General features: G+C 46.3%; 1 protein-coding gene across 1 annotated transcript in view; it reads left to right on the top strand.

The window, feature by feature from the left end:
• The window catches only part of WIPF3 (WAS/WASL interacting protein family member 3), a 227,157-nt gene that overhangs the window by 75,430 nt on the left and 131,583 nt on the right, over window positions 1-20,144 (top strand). The window contains exon 2 of the mRNA XM_063921961.1: window positions 13,395-13,500. Within this exon, the coding sequence (XP_063778031.1) occupies window positions 13,426-13,500 (75 nt within the window). The 5' untranslated portion in view covers window positions 13,395-13,425. The remainder of the gene's footprint in view (window positions 1-13,394; window positions 13,501-20,144) is intronic.

Genomic DNA, 20,144 nt, shown 5'->3' with positions numbered 1-20,144 from the left:
ACAACGTAGGGAGACTGTCCCTGGGGGCAGCCCAGTATAACCCAGCATAGGGATGCCCATCGACCACTGATAATTCAGAATCATCGATGATTTATGGCTGATGTCAAATGCTTTTGCCATCGATGGGCGAGAACCAGATGGTTTCCCTCCATCGATGGCACAGCATAAACGGATATTTGTTTTTTTTTTGCAAGGTGACGGGACTCGGAGCCTAGTTCCACCCCTTACACCCGCAAAGCCCCACCTTCGGGCTGTGATTGGTCCGTGGGTCATTTACTGAAATAGCAGGGATGTCCATCGATGGTCTCCCACAGCATAGTTGGTGACCATCAATGGCAACCATCGATGGTGAACACACTGATGGCCATCCCTAGCCCAGCATCTCTGGAAATGCTGGGCACGCCCCTGAGGCCACACCCACTGTATATTATGGCCACTCCCCCTTTTGCCACGAGCGCTCCCCCCGCGGGCTGGGAGATCAAGGGTGCGCTATTTCACACCCCATTCATTAAGACATTAGACATCATTTTAGCAATTTTATTTTTCTTTCTTAAGTTATTTGGGCAACACATAGTGGTATATTTATCTAAGTTGTATTGCCTTAAGTATTAATTATGACAACCTTTTAAGGACATTGTTTATGAACCGCAGTGATGAGCAAAACTATTACAATACTTCCCACTGCACTACACTAACATTGTATATTAAACCAAAATGTAGTGTTGACATTATGACTACCAACATAGTGATTGCATTCTGTACATTTATGTATATACACATGTTCAAGAATCAACACAGCTAACTTTATTTAAAATACCCCTTTCAGACTTACATAAAAACCCCAGGTTTTCTGTATGTCTGAAAGGTACCAACACGTTCCCGGGTTTTTCCAATGGGTATGGGTCATTGGCTCAACAGTCATTAGGTCGACAGTCATTAGGTCGACATGTATTAGGTCGACAGGTCAAAAGGTCGACATGAGGTGTGTTTTTTTAAAACTTTTTTTGGTGTCGTTTTCTTTGTAAAGTGATGGGAAACCCCAGTTAGTGCACCGTGTCCCCTCGCATGGCAAGCGAACTCCGGGCAAGGTGACTCGCTGCGCTCAGCACAGGTTACCGTTCCCAATTGTAGTCCACGTGGATCGTAAACTATGAAAATATAAAAAAAATAAAAAAATATGTGAAAAACTCATGTCAACCTTTTGAACTGTCGACCTAGTACATGGCAACCTAATGACCATGTCGACTGAATGACCATGTCTACCTAATGCATGTCGTCCAATTGTGTTCGACCTAATGACTGTCGACCTAATGACCGTATCCCTTTCCAACAATTTGGGTTAAGTTTGAATGGTGCCACCCAGGATTTTACTCCTGGATCGCACTTAGAAACCTCTGTTCGGGCTGCTTGGGGGTGGGGCTGCCTGGAGGGGTCTGCTCCGTACTGCGAGGAAGGGGCTGTGCTTCATGCTGCCGGGAGGGGGCTGTGTTCCGTGCTGCCAGGAGAAGCAGCTGGTTTTAGAAGGGGTGTGTGATTACTTTAGTGTGACTTGTTCCCAGGTCGGCGCCCCTGCTATTGATCAGGGTTTTTCCAACAACTTGGGTTAAGTTCGAATAGTGCGCCCCAGGATTTTACTCCTGGATCGCACTTACAAACCTCTGTTCGGGCTGCTTGGTGGCGGGCTGCTGTGAGAGGTCAGCTCTGTACTGCCAGGAGGGGGCTGTGCTGCGTGCTGCCAGGAGGGGGCTGCACTCTGTGCTGCCAGGAGGGGACTGCGCTCTGTGCTGCCAGGAGGGGACTGCGCTCTGTGCTGCCGGGAGGGGACTGCGCTCTGTGCTGCCGGGAGGGGACTGCTCTCCGTGCTGCCAGGAGAAGCAGCTGGTTTTAGAAGGTGTGTGTGATTGCGTTAGTGTGACGTGTGTATGAGTGTGACGTGTGTGTATGACATAAGCCTGACAGCCCTGGCTTGTAGAATGATAGGGCAGACCAGGCTTATGTCTGGAAGGGGACGCATGGGAATTTCCCAGGTCTAAGGTGTAGTGTGAAAGGGGGTCTCGCACAAAGTCCCAGGATTTTTCAGAGGGAAATTCCCGGGTCGTATGTCTGAAAGTGGTATAAGGTGGTATTCAATTAGCGTCTGTGTTGGCTAATTGCCAGCTAAAATCCCTGCTGTGCTGGGAAAGGCTATTCAATTTCTTTAAACATCAAAATACTTTTAAAGTATACTTTAAGGTTCAATTTAAACAAAAAAAGGGACATGATAACTCATCTGCCGGGATACGGTCACTAGGTCGACCACACTTAGGTCGACAGTCATTAGGTCGACCACTATTGGTCGACATGCATTAGGTCAGTGATGGCTAACCTTGACACTCCAGCTGTTGAACTACACATCCCAGCATGCCCTGCATCAGTTTTAGCATGCCCAAATAGCAAAACTGTAGCAGGGCATGCTGGGATGTGTAGTTCAACAACAGCTGGAGACTCAAAGTTAGCCATCACTGCATTAGGTCGACATGGTCACTGGGTCGACATGGAAAAAGGTCGACATGCATTTTTCACATTTCTTTTCATTTTTTGAACTTTATTATAGTTTACGATCCACGTGGACTACGAGTGGGAATAGTAAACTGTGCCGAGCGCAGCGAGTCACCTTGGTCGCATGCATGGCGCATGCGAGGGGACGCGGTTCACTAATTGGGGTTCCCCGTCACTTTATGAAGAAAACGACAACCTTGTTCATGTCAACCTAATGACCATGTCTACCTAATGCATGTCGACCAATAGTGGTTGACCTAATGACTGTCGACCTAAGTGTTGTCGACCTAATGACCCATACCCCATCTGCCTTAGGTTGATTATGCTAACTGAACCCACTTTTTTTTTTTGCATAAAAAAAATGAAGTATGAAGTAACGGAATGTATAATGAACTCTACGTGTCAGGCAAGATTGCTAAAAAATTTTTTTTACTGGAATCTCCATATTTTGATTGACAAAGGGTCAAAATATAAACGTGAAATGTGGATTAGGCACAGAGATGTGATTTTTCCCCCCAGATACACCTCAGAAAAAAACAGCGCATCAGTTGTGGCATTTCCCAGCAATTTTTCAAAACTTTGATCCATATATATCTTGAAAACTGTGAGGGCTAGAGAATAAAAATTTGACATGGGTTAGTAGCTACGTGGTAATATCCAGTGTACAAAGTATCATGAAAATCTGGGTCGGTGGGTGTCATGCCTGGGTGAACTGACATGGAATGACCCCTCACCATAGTTCGTTCGCTAGGTGATATTTATACTTATGAGTCATGTCTATTGTATGTTATTGTGATTCCTTCAATAAATTGTGTTTAAAAAACACGAAAAAGAAAAACCCACAAATATAAGAAAGCCAACCCTCTTGCACTTAAATAATCTTATTTTCGCAACACGGAGATATAAACGACAGGTAATTGTAGCAACAATTAATTTTACCTAATTACAACAAACAGAATGGCAATTTACATTAAACATGTCCTGACATTACTTGTGGCCTGTATTTGTATCCTTACATTTACCTGCTAATTACAGGTTTTGTTATGTAAATGAGTATAAATCTCTCTTTCAGAAAGTAACCAGTTTAATATAATGCTTATATTTGTAATAGTTACATTGCTCTTTTGCAAACAGTAATTTCTCTAACGTCCTAAGTGGATGCTGGGGACTCCGTCAGGACCATGGGGTTTAGCGGCTCCGCAGGAGACAGGGCACAATAATAAAAGCTTTAGGATCAGGTGGTGTGCACTGGCTCCTCCCCCTATGACCCTCCTCCAAGCCTCAGTTAGATCTTTGTGCACGGCCGAGAAGGGTGCAATCTAGGTGGCTCTCCTGAGCTGTTTAGAATAAAAGTTTAAGTTAGGTTTTTTATTTTCAGTGAGTCCTGCTGGCAACAGGCTCACTGCTACGAGGGACTTAGGGGAGAGAAGTAAACTCACCTGCGTGCAGGATGGATTTGCTTCTTAGGCTACTGGACACCATTAGCTCCAGAGGGAATCGGAACACAGGTCTCACCCTGGGGTTCGTCCCGGAGCCGTGCCGCCGACCCCCCTTGCAGATGCCGAAGTTGAAGAGGTCCGGAAACAGGCGGCAGAAGACTTTCAGTCTTCATAAGGTAGCGCACAGCACTGCAGCTGTGCGCCATTGTTGTCAGCACACTTCATACCAGCGGTCACTGAGGGTGCAGGGCGCTGGGGGGGGGCGCCCTGGGCAGCAATGTATTATACCTTTTTTATGGCTAAAATACATCACATATAGCCCTTGAGGCTATATGGATGTATTTAACCCCTGCCAGATCTCACAAACTCCGGGAGAAGAGCCCGCCGTTTTAGGGGGCGGGGCCTATTCTCCTCAGCACACGGCGCCATTTTCCTGCTCAGCTCTGCTGTGAGGAAGGCTCCCAGGCTCTCCCCTGCACTGCACTACAGAAACAGGGTTAAAACAGAGAGGGGGGGCACTTATTTGGCGATATGATTACATATGTGAAAATGCTATAAGGGAAAACACTTGTATAAGGGGTTGTCCCTGACCCTGTATAATTATAGCGTTTTTGGTGTGTGCTGGCAAACTCTCCCTCTGTCTCCCCAAAGGGCTAGTGGGGTCCTGTCCTCTATCAGAGCATTCCCTGTGTGTGTGCTGTGTGTCGGTACGTGTGTGTCGACATGTAGGAGGACGATGTTGGTGAGGAGGCGGAGCAAATTGCCTGTATTGGTGATGTCACTCTCTAGGGAGTCGACACCGGAATGGATGGCTTATTTAGGAATTACGTGATAATGTCAACACGATGCAAGGTCGGTTGACGACATGAGACGGCCGGCAAACAAATTAGTACCTGTCCAGGCGTCTCAGACACCGTCAGGGGCTTGTAAAAACGCCCATTTACCTCAGTTGGTCGACACAGACACAGACACGGACACTGACTTCAGTGTCGACGGTGAAGAAACAAACGTATTTTCCTTTAGGGCCACACGTTACATGTTAAGGGCAATGAAGGAGGTGTTACATATTTCTGATACTACAAGTACCACAAATAAGGGTATTATGTAGGGTGGGAATAATCTACTTGTAGTTTTTCCTGAATCAGATAAATTAAAGTGTGTGATGATACGTGGGTTTCCTCCGATAGAAAATTATTGGAGGTATACCTTTTCCCGCCAGAAGTGAGGGCGAGTTGGGAAACACACCTTAGGGTGGATAAGGCGCTCACACGCTTATAAAAACAAGTGGCGTTACCGTCTCCAGATACGGCCGCCCTCAAAGAGCCAGCTGATAGGAAGCTGAAAAATATCCTAAAAAGTATATACACACATACTGGTGTTATACTACGACCAGCAATCGCCTCAGCCTGGATGTGCAGCGCTGGGGGGGCTTGGTCGGATTTCCTGACTGAAAATATTGATACCCTTGACAGGAACAATATTTTATTGACTATAGAGCATTTTAAGGATGCATTTCTATATATGCGAGATGCGCAGAGGGATATTTGCATTCTGGCATCAAGAGTAGATGTGATGTCCATATCTGCCAGACGATGTTTATAGACACGACAGTGGTCAGGTGATGCAGATTCCAGACGGCACATGGAAGTATTGCCGTATAAAGGGGCGGTCCATCGGACCTGGTGGCCATGGCAACAGCTGGAAAATCCACTTTTGTTACCCCAAGTCACATCTCAGCAGAAAAGGACACAGTCTTTTCAGTCTCAGTCCTTTCGTACCCATAAAGGCAGGCGGGCAAAAGGCCAGTCATATCTGCCCAGGGTTAGAGGAAAGGGAAGAAGACTGCAGCAGGCAGCCCATTCCCAGGAACAGAAGTCCTCCACAGCTTCTGCCAAGTCCGCAGCATGACGCTGGGGCCATACAAGCGGACTCAGGTGCGGTGGGGGGTCATCTCAAGAGTTTCAGCACGCAGTGGGCTCACTCGCAAGTGGACTCCTGGATCCTACACGTAGTATCCCAGGTGTACATTGGAAATTCGAGACGTCTTCCCCTCACAAGTTCCTGAAGTCTGCTTTACCAACGTCTCCCGCCGACAGGGAGGCAGTATTGGAAAAAAATTCACAGGCTGGATTCCCAGCAGGTGATAATCAAAGTACCCCTCCTACAACAAGGGAAGGGGTATTATTCCACACTATATTGTGGTACTGAAGCCAAACGGCTCGGTGAGATCTAAAAGATTTGAACAATTACATACAAGGGTTCAAATCAAGATGGAGTCACTCAGAGCAGTGATAGCGAACCAGGACGATATGGTGTCACTGGATATCAGGGACGCTTACCTACATGTCCAAATTTTGCCCTTCTCACCAAGGGTATCTCAGGTTCGTGGTACAGAACTGTCACTATCAGTTCAGACGCTGCCGTTTGGATTGCCCACGGCACCCCGGGTCTTTACCATGGTAATGGCCGAAATGATGATTCTTCCTAAAAGAAATATGGACGCTTTCCTGATAAGGGCAAGGTCCAGAGAACAGTTGGCGGTCGGAGTAGCACTATCTCAAGTAGTTCTACGACAGCACGAGTGGATTCTAAATATTCCAAAATCGCAGCTTTTTCCGACGACACGTCTAATGTTCCTAGGAATGATTCTGGACACAGTCCAGAAAAGGATGTTTTCTCCCGGAGAAGAAGACCAGGGAGTTATCCGAGCTAGTCAGGAACCTCCTAAAACCAGGAAAAGTATCAGTGCATCATTGCACAAGGGTCCTGTGAAAAATGGTGGTTTCTTACAAAGCGATCCCATTCGGTAGATTTCACGCAAGAACCTTTCAGTGGAATCTGCTGGGAAAATGGTCCGGATCGCATCTTCAGATGCATCAGCGGACAACCCTGTCTCCAAGGACAAGGGTGTTTTCTTCTGCGGTGGCTGCAGAGTGCTCATCTATGAAAGGGCCGCAGATTCGACATTCAGGACTGGGTCCTGGTGACCACGGATGCCAGCCTGAGTGGCTGGGGAGCAGTCACACAAGGAAAAAATTTCCAGGGAGTGTGATCAAGTCTGGAGACTTCTCTCCACATAAATATACTGGAGCTAAGGGCAATTTACAAGGCTCTAAGCTTAGCAAGACCTCTGCTTCAAGGTCAGCCGGTATTGATCCAGTGGGACAACATCACGGCAGTCGCCCACGTAAACAGACAGGGCGGCACATGAAGCAGGAGGGAAATGGCAGAAACTGCAAGGATTCTTCGCTGGGCGAAAAATCATGTGATAACACTCTCAGCAGTGTTAATTCCGGGAGTGGAAAACTGGGAAGCAAACTTCCTCAGCAGGCATAACCTCCACCCGGGAGAGTGGGGACTTCAGCGGGAAGTCTTCCACATGATTGTAAACCGTTGGGAAAAACCAAAGGTGGACATGATGGCGTCCCGCCTGAACAAAAAACTAGACAAATATTGCGCCAGGTCAAGGGACCCTCAGGCAATAGCGGTGGACGCTCTGGTAACACTGTGGGTGTACCAGTCAGGGTATGTGTTCCCTCCTATGCATCTCATACCAAAAGTACTGAGAATCATAAGAAGGAGATGAGTAAGAACGATACTCGTGGTTCCGGATGGGTCAAGAAGGACTTGGTACCCGGAACTTCAAGAGATGCTCACGGAAGAACCGTGGCCTCTACCTTTAAGAAAGGACCTGCTCCAGCAGGGGCCTTGTCTGTTCCAAGACTTACCGCGGCTGCGTTTGACGGCATGGCAGTTGAACGCCGGATCCTGAAAGGGCATTCCAGATGAAGTCATCCCTACCCTGGTCGAAGCCAGGAAGGATGTAACCGCAAAACATTTTCACCGCATTTGGCGAAAATATGTTGCGTGGTGTGAGGCCAAGAAGGTCCCTACAGAGGAATTCCAACTGGGTCGTTTCCTACATTTCCTGAAAACAGGACTGTCTATGGGCCTAAAATTAGGGTCCATTAAGGTTCAAATTTCGACCCTGTCAAATTTCTTCCAGAAAGAACTGGCTTCGGTGCCTGAAGTTCAGACGTTTGTAAAAGGGGTACTGCATATACAGCCTCCTTTTGTGCCCCCAGTGGCACCTTGGGATCTCAATGTTGTTTTGAGTTTCCTAAAGTCACATTGGTGATCCACTCACCACTGTGGAATTAAAATATTTCACATGGAAGGTGAAGATTCTATTAGCCCTGGCTTCAGCCAGGCGTGTGTCAGAATGGGCGGCTTTATCATATAAAAGCCCTTACTTAATTTTTCATTCTGACAGGGCAGAATTGAGGACTCGTCCTCAATTTCTCCTTAAGGTGTTTTCTGTTTTTCACATGAACCAACCTATTGTGGTACCTGCGGCTACTAGGGACTTGGAGGACTCCAAGTTACTTGACGTTGTCAGGGCCCTGAAAATATATGTTTCCAGGACGACTGGAGTCAGAAAATCTGACTCGCTGTTTAGCCTGTATGCACCCAACAAGATGGGTATTCCTGCTTCTAAGCAGACGATTGCTCGCTGGATTTGTGGTACAATTCAGCTTGCACATTCTGTGGCAGGCTTGCCACAGCCAAAATCAGTAAAAGCCCATTCCACAAGGAAGTGGGCTCATCTTGGGCGGTTGCCCGAGGTGTCTCGGCTTTACAACTTTGCCGAGCTGCTACTTGGTCAGGGGCACACCCTGACTGAGGAGGACCTGGAGTTCTCTCATTCGGTGCTGCAGAGTCATCCGCACTCTCCCGCCCGTTTGGGAGCTTTGGTATAATCCCCATGGTCCTGACGGAGTCCCCAGCATCCACTTAGGACGTTAGAGAAAATAAGAATTTACTTACCGATAATTCTATTTCTCGTAGTCCGTAGTGGATGCTGGGCGCCCATCCCAAGTGCGGATTGTCTGCAATACTTGTACATAGTTATTGTTACAAAAATCGGGTTATTCTTGTTGTGAGCCATCTTTTCAGAGGCTCCTTCGTTGTGATCATACTGTTAACTGGGTTCAGATCACAGGTTGTACGGTGTGATTGGTGTGGCTGGTATGAGTCTTACCCGGGATTCAATATCCTTCCTTATTATGCACGCTCGTCCGGGCACAGTATCCTAACTGAGGCTTGGAGGAGGGTCATAGGGGGAGGAGCCAGTGCACACCACCTGATCCTAAAGCTTTTATTATTGTGCCCTGTCTCCTGCGGAGCCGCTAAACCCCATGGTCCTGACGGAGTCCCCAGCATCCACTACGGACTACGAGAAATAGAATTATCGGTAAGTAAATTCTTATTTTTAATTTTCTCTGTGTAAATGTATTTTTTGCTTGAATAAACATATGACATTGAAACTGACAAACAGAGCTAACAAACTTTGTCATGCCGTACCACTTCATGGTGAAATGTAAAACTACAGTATTATGGACATCGTTTAATGAGCCATTATTATAACATTCTAGACTGGTATGAGAATTTCTGGCCAGGTGAATAATTGTACTTATTTTGTGTCTGTTGTAGAAAAAGGTTATTGATCGGGTCTCAATTAGGTCATGGAATAAACAGATTGGGGACAATCCGATTAGCTGCGAAGGGTGTAATGTGCCGTTGCCGCAGCGTTTCAATGTCGGCAACAGCACTCGATCTCACACCCTTCGCAGGCTGAAATCAGCCCTAATTTGCACCCATGAGATCATCACGGCTAATATGATTAACCTCATTTAATGTTCGGTCACCCAGAACTAGCCTGGAATAAAGGCTGGCCATGTTTCCTACTTCTTGATATAACAGCAGTATTGTATGGTAACAGCAGTATTATCTTAAAATACTTTTCATGTTTCTGTTTACGTAGTATTTCAACTTATGGGGTCAATCCTATTAGCCGCAATGGACTCACGGGTGCGAGTCATCGTGGCAGCTGGCGTACATTACGGTGGCCCGAATTTGCACAAAAGTTATCACTTCCCTTATAGGACTCCGAGCAATTTTGTCCGAATTGGGGCTGATTTCAGCTGCAAAGGGTGCGAGATCTGGTATCCTTGAATGGCCGCGGCAACGGCACATAGCACCCTTCGCAGCTAATGGGATTGACCTTTATATGTGTCTAGTGTTATCTGTCCATTGAAACTGCAGACTGGCAGGAGAAAAATGTTCCATTGATGGTAGAACTGATGCATTCATGTTAGAGACAGGTGTTGAATCTCTGCATTGTGTGGAAGGCAACACACTAGTGAATTATATATTGTATACAAGACCACTGCTCGAAAACATACAATCCATTATACCTGACAGAGCACAGTTTTCATAGAGAACACTGTACTTTTAGTGTACATTGGTGAGGATGAGATGGAACACTGTGTATCGTCATTCCTTTTATTAGTGTCGAACTACTGTAAAATTGCATTAATGATCTCCAGAATAACATTGCCGGTCCCAAGTTGTAGAGTTGTGTCACAGCTGGATTAAGATCCATGGGGGCATGGGGGCATAGGCAAGATACTGGACAGCCCCCCCCCCCATCCCCCTTCAGAACACACTAAGATTCCAGTACCTATATAAACAAGTAAATGTATACCTATGAAAATCTCTTAATTATACACAGTGTTAATAATATAATCCATTCTGAATGCAGCTGTGTAGTTAATCTTCCTCGCTAGATCCTCAGCTGATTCACTCTGCCAGTCTCTCCATTGATTACCTGTAGTCTACCGTATTCAATATAAAGTACTTTTACTCACACACAAGGTCATAAACCAAACTACACCAATGTACATCTCTTCGCTTATCTATAAATATATCCCAACCTGACCTCTTTTGCTATTCACAAGATCTGTCTCTCATCCATACTCATTACTTGCTCCCATGCACGATTGCAGGACTTTCTTCGGGCTCCACCCACTCAGTAGAATGCCCTCACATGCACAATAAGACTCACCTCTAGTCTCCAAACCTTCAAGCGTTCCCTGAAAACTCACCTCTTAAAGGAAGCTTGTCAAATTACGGAAACGCCCTCATAACCTTCACAAACTTTCCTATCCAGTTACATCCCCACTATACAGTCCACATATATCCTCACATCCTTCTCTTTCTTTACTTTCACATCCTCCTGACCCCTGGCCAACATTGCTGTGTGACCATATCAGATACAATCTACCAAGAACCTTTGCAGTCTGGTGGACCATTATGCAATTGATAACACGTATCCTTGTGTATCAACGCCTATTTCAGTATAGATTGTAAGCTTGCGAACAGGGCATTCCCACCTCTGTGACTGTCTATTATTATCCAGTTGTGTTTACAGTATCACTGGTTTCCAATTGTAAAGCACAACAGAATTTGCTGTTAAATAAATAAATAATTTGAGGGGCCAGCATCCATCAGCCATATAACCCACATCATCCTCCCATTATATCACTGCATTCACTCCAAGATTACAGTCTTTACAGCTGTATGACCTCTGAAGCCAGCATATATCCCAGGTTTTACCATTGGCGTATCTACTGTAAAATAAGTGCACAGAGGCACATGGTTCCAGAGGGAGGCCCACTTCACACCTTGCATTCAAAATATTATACTTACTTCTCCGGAGTTCACATTGAATCTTTCTCAAAATCATGTTACATACATCTAAGAAACATATCCAAAATATGACCATATCTTACACAAGACACTGCAAAAACTCTAATTCATGCACTCATTATCTCCTGCATTGATTACTGCAATTAGCTTTGTATCTCGGGATAATATGCAAATATCCAATTCACAAAAATCCTTTTTGATATAATCTATATTCCACAGGATATTAGAGGTGCTTAATCTGCTATTTCTATACTTCGATTTATATGGGTTTCATTTTGCAGTCCTATGACTATCTCACCGATGTTTTGCCAAATATAGCTCAGCGGTAACGGACATTTTCCCACTAGGGCGTCTTAAGCAGAGATTGTGCTCTGCAGTGTTCTTCCGGTCTGTATAGCAGCTGTTCCACGTTTCTCCGCCTCTTTAGATCAGTGTCTTCCTCAGAAGGATGTCTATTGCGCTATAGGAGGCAGGAGTAGTTGCAGTAGTATGAGGTTGGCCCTGACAGGAGGTGCCCAGCAGGAGAGGTCCAGCGGTGCTGCTGGTGCCCAACAGAAACTTGAAAGAGGCAGGGCAGAAGTGTAGTTGCGAGCCGTGGAAGACGTGGGGCAGATTGGAGCCGTGGAAGACCTACTTTATTCATGCAGCAAATCAAGTAACCGAGGAGGATGGAACTGAAACCAGTAGTTAATTTGCAGATAATTGCTGTGAGGCTGCTGCTGAGCACTATGCACCAGGGGGCATGTGATGAGCTCCTCCAATCAGAACTCAGTACATAATCCTCTGACCCTATGTGCTGAATCTCATGGCCTTGAGATTCAGTAAGTATGTCAAAGGTCAGGGATGCAGGACAGGACCCAGCAGCTAAATTACTTTTGGCACCAGCATACGCCCTGCTCACGGCCGCACCCTCCTCTCAAGCTTGTACCCACACTCCTCCACGTGTGGCTGCACAGTCTTTAGTAGATCCTGGTTCCAGGAGATAAGTGCCTGTGGTGTTAAAAGTGTATAAATAACTTTGGTCGGTCTCAAATGCCAATCATGCTACATTAAAGCAGTGCTTTTGAAATGCTACCAAATACCCAACCAAAGCTCCATTCCTCTCTCTCCCAAATCTCAGATATTGGTCAACTGGTCATTTACTATTTTCCACTTTTAAGTGTATCAGTTCAGTGTAAATGAAATCCTGAGTAGAAATGTATAACTGTCTGAGTGCATAGTCTGCTTCCAACTAGAAGCGGTGGAGATGTTACAGGTGCCTGGATTAGAATCAGCGCATTGGCGGGTTTAAGGGATATGATTACAAGTTTGTATACTTTTGACAGCGTAGAGCATGGAATAGGCTCCAGAATATGCTAAAAGTTTACAAATAAATAAATAGAAATAAAATTAGATAAAAACTTTGGGCCCTAAAATTATTTTTTAGAACACGTTCTTTAAAAAACAGAAAAAATACAATTTTAGCTGATTGGATACAGAGGTGCTTGTCTGGAGTTGGCCACACCCTCCAATATCAGCAGCGATATCAGGCAGTTGTCTCCATATCACAGGGTGTTTCGCTCCAGGACATCACAGATGTCCAATAGTAATCCATGCAGTCACAAGAGATACAGCTGCTCATCCTGGCACCGAATGCTCCAATCTTGTTCAGCTTGGCAAACTACATATGTGAACGTGCACGCTAATCCTCCCACTCAGTGTTCTGGCCTAGTGTTATGAATGCCCTGTGTGTGTGGCCACCATATGGTCAGAGGAAGCTCCAGACTATGCGCATGTGGCCATGAAAACTGTATGTTTTTATCTCCGTTCAGTTGCATGGACATTATGTACTCACTACTTTTTTTGTGCTTTTTTGTTACCTTCCAGGGCAGACAAGTAGTTACGAGAAACCAGAATCATGCCAGTGCCTCCTCCGCCACCTCCTGCACCAGGTAGGGCACCTGCAGCGCCTCCACCACCTGCATTTTCCCAGGTATGTTTTCTCAGCTTACACAACAAGACACAGATACCTCTGTCTGTGCGCCTCTTGTTCTGCTTGTTGGCACTGCGGGGTGAATGATTCCAGCACTAAACCTGTGCATATATAATGACAGCAAGAGACACAGAGACATGGGGAATACACATTTCCCTACTACTGTAGTCACTTACTGTATATCTAGGTAGCTGTGAAAGAAGACATGAGATATGATAGATATCATGGCTTGGTATTCTATACACATGACCCAGTGTGTTGTTATGGCTCTGCATTATGGGTGCTTGTTCTATCATATTTTACAGGAATGTATGAGCTTAGTAATATGTGCCATACAGGGCAATATGTAACCTGCAATGTGAGGTGCAGTATCATTAGTATCAGGAGGGAGTAAAATAAATACAGTCGCTCAAGGGAAAAGCTGCATTATACACACTAAATGCAGGGCTTGTGATAATAATACATTTACCATGCTCGAAAATCAGCAAAGAAAATTATTAAACAGGAAACAATGGAAAAAAATATGACATAAACATATAAGGTTTGATTTAAAGTTGGACCTTTGTCCATTTGAGACACCTAAAAATGTAGGTGGTAAATCCTATTACGGGCAAGGGGGCGAGTTGCCGTTGCAACTTTGTGGAAACACCCCATTTCGGCCCTTTCACAGACTGGCAGATTTTTCTACTCAGCCCTATAGGGCTGCAAACAAAAGTCAGTGAGTCTGGAGGTACCATAAGTGTGGTATTAGTGTGGCATATAACCACGCTGCGAGTGTAGCATATAACCTCGCATATTTTCAGCCTGCGGCCTTCTGGTACCCAGTATACAAAATACTGCATAGAATAATGATCAGGGATTTGCACATTCAAGTTTAGTACAGTAAAAGTATGCACACATAATTACAGTTACCATTTTGGGAGGCTTATCTATTACCTGTACCTATGTACACTACATAGTCTGCAATACCATGTACCCATCCTTAGCCTGCATGGTAAACCCATTACCAGATAGTAACGCCAATGCAGCAAGTGGATTTGTAACCTAGATGTGTATGAATCATCCATAGAAGCATACACTGGCTTACAGAGCATAGAGTACACAGTGTTAAAAACACAAGTTATGGACTATGAATTGGCCCATTAATGTGGGTCCGCTTGCCCTACTGTGAACCAGTCCTAGCCTGTTGAGTTCCCCAAGGGGGAGATCTATCAAATCTGAAGTGGAGACGTTGCCCATAGCAACCATCAGCTTCTGTCATTTTATAGTCTGTAATAGTGGTGGCTCCAGAGATGGGGCTGCAGTGAAGTCCAAAATTCAAATAGGGGAGCCACACCAACTGCCACCCCAAACGCTGCCACACATCGCCGGTCGGGACTCACTGGCAGTTGGTGTTGCTCCACTATTTGAATTTTGGACTGTACTAGATATTATTTTTATTTCAGTCAGGATGATGATGATATCTATTCTGGCCACGTCCCTACGCCGAATATTGAGTTCCATGCAAAATGACCTGATAGCTTGTGTTATGTTATAATATACAAAATCGGATATTGCTTGTTGTAATTGATGGGCTGAATATTGCTTCAACCACAAAATGTGTAATGGATGCACCCCAGTCATTGCACTGCTATGTATATGAATTCTACATTGATGCCTGTCTGCCTGTCCTACACTTGTAGGGCCACCAACATAGAATTTACATTGTCTGGTTAACACTTTCACACAGCACTTTTCCCATGCGTCCGAATACAATTCTATCGAAAGGCAGGAGGTACGTGTGACATGATCACCACTGTATCTTGCATGGAGGGAAGACCCAGGTCATCTTTGCCGCTGCGTCCCTAGTGGCAGTGCACATCATTAAATGTTCTGCCATAGAACTGGATGTATATGCTCTACCATAGAACTGGATGTAAATGCTGTACCATAGAACTGGATGTAAATGCTCTACCATAGAACTGGAAGTAAATACTGTACCATAGAAGTGGATGTAAATGCTCTACCATAGAACTGGATGTAAATGCTCTGCCATAGAATTGGATGTAAATGCTCTACCATAGAACTGGATGTAAATGCTCTGCCATAGAATTGGATGTAAATGCTCTACCATAGAACTGGATGTAAATGCTCTGCCATAGAATTGGATGTAAATGCTCTACCATAGAACTGGATGTAAATACTCTACCATAGAACTGGATGTAAATCCTGTACCATAGATCTGGTTGTAAATGCTGTACCATAGAATTGGATGTCTATGCAATCCAAATCTATGATATTAACACTTTCTATATAATGAAAAACAATAAACTGTCATTCAAACACATTTGGGCCATAATAAAATATATTTCTCTAACGTCCTAGTGGATGCTGGGAACTCCGTAAGGACCATGGGGAATAGCGGGCTCCGAAGGAGGCTGGGCACTCTAGAAAGATTTAGGACTACCTGGTGTGCACTGGCTCCTCCCACTATGACCCTCCTCCAAGCCTCAGTTAGATTTCGTGCCCGGCCGAGGTTGGATGCACACTAGGGGCTCTCCAGAGCCCTTAGAAAGAAAGTATAATTTTAGGTTTTTTATTTTCAGTGAGACCTGCTGGCAACAGGCTCACTGCAGCGAGGGACTAAGGGGAGAAGAAGCGAACTCGCCTGCTTGCAGCCGGATTGGGCTTCTTAGGCTACTGGACACCATTAGCTCCAGAGGGATCGACCGCAGGCCCAGTCCTTGGTGTTCGGTCTCGGAGCCGCGCCGCCGTCCCCCTTACAGAGCCAGAAGCAAGAAGAGGTCCGGAAAATCGGCGGCAGAAGACATCAGTCTTCACCAAGATAGCGCACAGCACTGCAGCTGTGCGCCATTGCTCCTCATGCACACTTCACACTCCGGTCACTGAGGGTGCAGGGCGCTTGGGGGGGGGGGCGCCCTGAGCTGCAATAAAAACACCTTGGCTGGCAAAAATACCACAATATATAGCCCTAGAGGCTATATATGTGGTAAATTCCCCTGCCAGAATCCAGAAAAAAGCGGGAGAATAGGCCGCGGAAAAGGGGCGGAGCTATCTCCCTCAGACACACTGGCGCCATTTCTCCTTCACAGATCCGCTGGAAGGAAGCTCCCTGGCTCTCCCCTGCAGTCTACACTTCAGAACAGGGTAAAAACAGAGAGGGGGGGCACTAAATTTGGGCGCAATACATATATAATATAAAAAGCAGCTATAGGGGACATAACTTAGTTAGTCCCTGCATTATATAGCGCTCTGGTGTGTGCTGGCATACTCTCACTCTGTCCCCCCAAAGGGCTTTTGTGGGTCCTGTCCTCATTCGGAGCATTCCTTGTGTGTGTGCGGTGTGTCGGTACGGCTGTGTCGACATGTTTGAGGATAATGATGTGGAGGCGGAGCAGATGCCTTTAGAAGGGATGTCACCCCCTGCGGGGCAGACACCTGAGTGGATGGGCTTATGGAAAGTAATGAGTGCACGTATAGACTCCTTATATAAGAAAATCGACGACATGCCAAATGTGGGACAGCCGACTTCTCAGCTCGTGCCTGCCCAGGCGTCGCATGGGTCGTCAGGGGCTCTAAAATGCCCGCTACCTTAAGCAGACCCAGATGTCGACACGGATACTGACACCAGTGTCGACGACGATGAGTCAAACCTGATGCCCACTAAGGCCATTCACTGTATGATTGAGGCAATGAAAGAGGTGTTAAACATTTCTGATATAACTACTGGTACCACTAAAAAGGGTATTATGTTTGGAGAGAAAAAACTACCCGTAGTTTTTCCCCCATCAGATGAATTAAATGAAGTGTGTGAAGAAGCGTGGGCTTTCCCTGATAAAAAATTGGTAATTCCTAAGAAGGTACTAATGGCGTTCCCTTTCCCGCCAGAGGATAGGTCACGTTGGGAAACACCCCCTAGAGTGGATAAAGCGCTCACACGTTTGTCTAAAAAGGTGGCACTACCGTCTCCGGATACGGCCGCCCTCAAGGAACCTGCTGATAGAAAGCAGGAGGCGATCCTGAAGTCTGTATACACACACAGGCATTATACTTAGGCCAGCTATTGCGTCAGCTTGGATGTGCAGTGCTGCCGCTGCGTGGTCAGATAAACTGTCAGAAAATATTGACACATTAGACAGAGACACGATCCTGTTAACCATAGACCATATAAAACACTCAGTCTTATATATGAGAGATGCACAAAGGGAAATCTGACGATTGGCATCTAAAGTAAGTGCATTGTCCATTTCTGCTAGGAGAGGCTTATGGACTCGCCAGTGGACAGGAGATGCAGATTCAAAAAAGCACATGGAAGTGTTACCATATAAGGGTGAGGAATTATTTGGGGATGGTCTCTCGGACCTAGTTTCCACAGCAACGTCTGGGAAGTCAGCATTTTTACCCCATGTCCCCTCACAGCCTAAGAAGGCGCCGTTTTATCAGGTTCAGTCCTTTCGGACCCAGAAAAACAGGCGTGGAAAAGGCGGGTCCTTTCTGTCCAGAGGCAGAGGTAGGGGAAAAAGCCTGCAACAAACAGCAGGTTCCCAGGAGCAAAAGTCCTCCCCCGCTTCTTCTTCCAAGTCCGCCGCATGACGGTGGGGCTCCACAGGCGGAGCCAGGTACGGTGGGGGGCCGCCTCAAGAATTTCAGCGATCAGTGGGCTCGCTCACAGGTGGATCCCTGGATCCTTCAAATAGTATCTCAGGGGTACAAACTGGAATTCGAGGCGTCTCCACCCCACCGGTTCCTAAAATCTGCCTTGCCGATTGCTTCCTCAGACAGGGAGGCGGTGCTAGCGGCAATTCACAAGCTGTATTCCCAGCAGGTGATAATCAAGGTACCCCTACTTCAACAAGGCCGGGGTTACTATTCCACACTATTTGTGGTACCAAAACCGGACGGTTCGGTGAGACCCATTTTAAATTTGAAATCCTTGAACACATACATAAAAAAATTCAAGTTCAAGATGGAATCGCTCAGGGCGGTTATTGCGAGCCTGGACGAGGGGGATTACATGGTATCCCTGGACATCAAGGATGCTTACTTGCATGTCCCCATTTACCATCCTCACCAGGAGTACCTCAGATTTGTGGTACAGGATTGCCATTACCAATTCCAGACGCTGCCGTTTGGACTGTCCACGGCACCGAGGGTATTTACCAAGGTGATGGCGGAAATGATGATACTCCTTCGAAAAAAGGGAGTTTTAATTATCCCGTACTTGGACGATCTCCTAATAAAAGCGAGGTCCAAGGAACAGTTGTTGGTGGGAGTAGCACTATCTCAGGAGGTGCTGCACCAGCACGGCTGGATTCTGAATATCCCAAAGTCACAGCTGGTTCCGACGACACGACTACTGTTCCTGGGTATGATTCTGGATACAGTCCAGAAAAAAGTGTTTCTCCCGGAGGAGAAAGCCAGGGAGTTGTCATCTCTAGTCAGAGACCTCCTGAAACCAAAACAGGTATCAGTGCATCGCTGCACGCGGGTCCTGGGAAAGATGGTGGCTTCTTACGAAGCAATTCCCTTCGGCAGGTTCCATGCCAGAATCTTTCAGTGGGACCTGTTGGACCAGTGGTCCGGATCGCATCTTCAGATGCATCGCTTGATAACCCTGTCTCCAAGAACCAGGGTGTCGCTACTGTGGTGGCTGCAGAGTGCCCATCTTCTAGAGGGCCGCAGGTTCGGCATACAGGACTGGGTCCTGGTGACCACGGATGCCAGCCTTCGAGGCTGGGGGGCAGTCACACAGGGAAGAAACCCTGCCCCTGAAGGGCCCTGTCTGTTCCAAGACTTACCGCGGCTGCGTTTGACGGCATGGCGGTTGAACACCGGATCCTAAAGGAAAAGGGTATTCCGGAAGAAGTCATTCCTACGCTTATTAAGGCCAGGAAAGATGTTACGGCAAAGCATTATCACCGCATATGGCGGAAATATGTTGCATGGTGCGAGGCCAAAAAGCCCCCAACAGAGGAATTTCAACTAGGTCAATTTCTGCATTTCCTGCAAGCAGGAGTGAATATGGGCCTAAAACTAGGCTCCATTAAAGTACAGATCTCGGCTCTGTCGATTTTCTTTCAAAAAGAACTAGCTTCAGTACCTGAAGTTCAGACATTTGTGAAAGGAGTGCTGCATATTCAGCCCCCATTTGTGCCTCCTGTGGCACCTTGGGATCTCAATGTGATGTTGAGTTTCTTAAAATCACATTGGTTTGAGCCACTAAAAACCGTGGATCTGAAATATCTCACGTGGAAAGTGGTCATGTTATTGGCCTTGGCTTCAGCCAGGCGAGTGTCAGAATTGGCGGCTTTATCATGTAAAAGCCCTTATCTGATTTTCCATATGGATAGGGCAGAATTGAGGACTCGTCCCCAGTTTCTCCCTAAGGTGGTGTCAGCGTTTCACCTGAACCAGCCTATTGTGGTGCCTGCGGCTACTAAGGATTTGGAGGACTCCAAGTTGCTAGACGTTGTCAGGGCCCTGAAAATATATGTTTCCAGGACGGCTGGAGTCAGAAAATCTGACTCGCTGTTTATCCTGTATGCACCCAACAAGCTGGGTGCTCCTGCTTCTAAGCAGTCTATTGCTCGCTGGATTTGTAGTACAATTCAGCTTGCACATTCTGTGGCAGGCATGCCACAGCC

The sequence above is a fragment of the Pseudophryne corroboree genome, chromosome 5 (genome assembly GCF_028390025.1).
Source record: "Pseudophryne corroboree isolate aPseCor3 chromosome 5, aPseCor3.hap2, whole genome shotgun sequence".
Taxonomy (NCBI): Eukaryota; Metazoa; Chordata; class Amphibia; order Anura; family Myobatrachidae; genus Pseudophryne; species Pseudophryne corroboree.
Note: the sequence above shows the minus strand (reverse complement) of the source record. Positions and strands in the feature narration are given on the sequence as shown.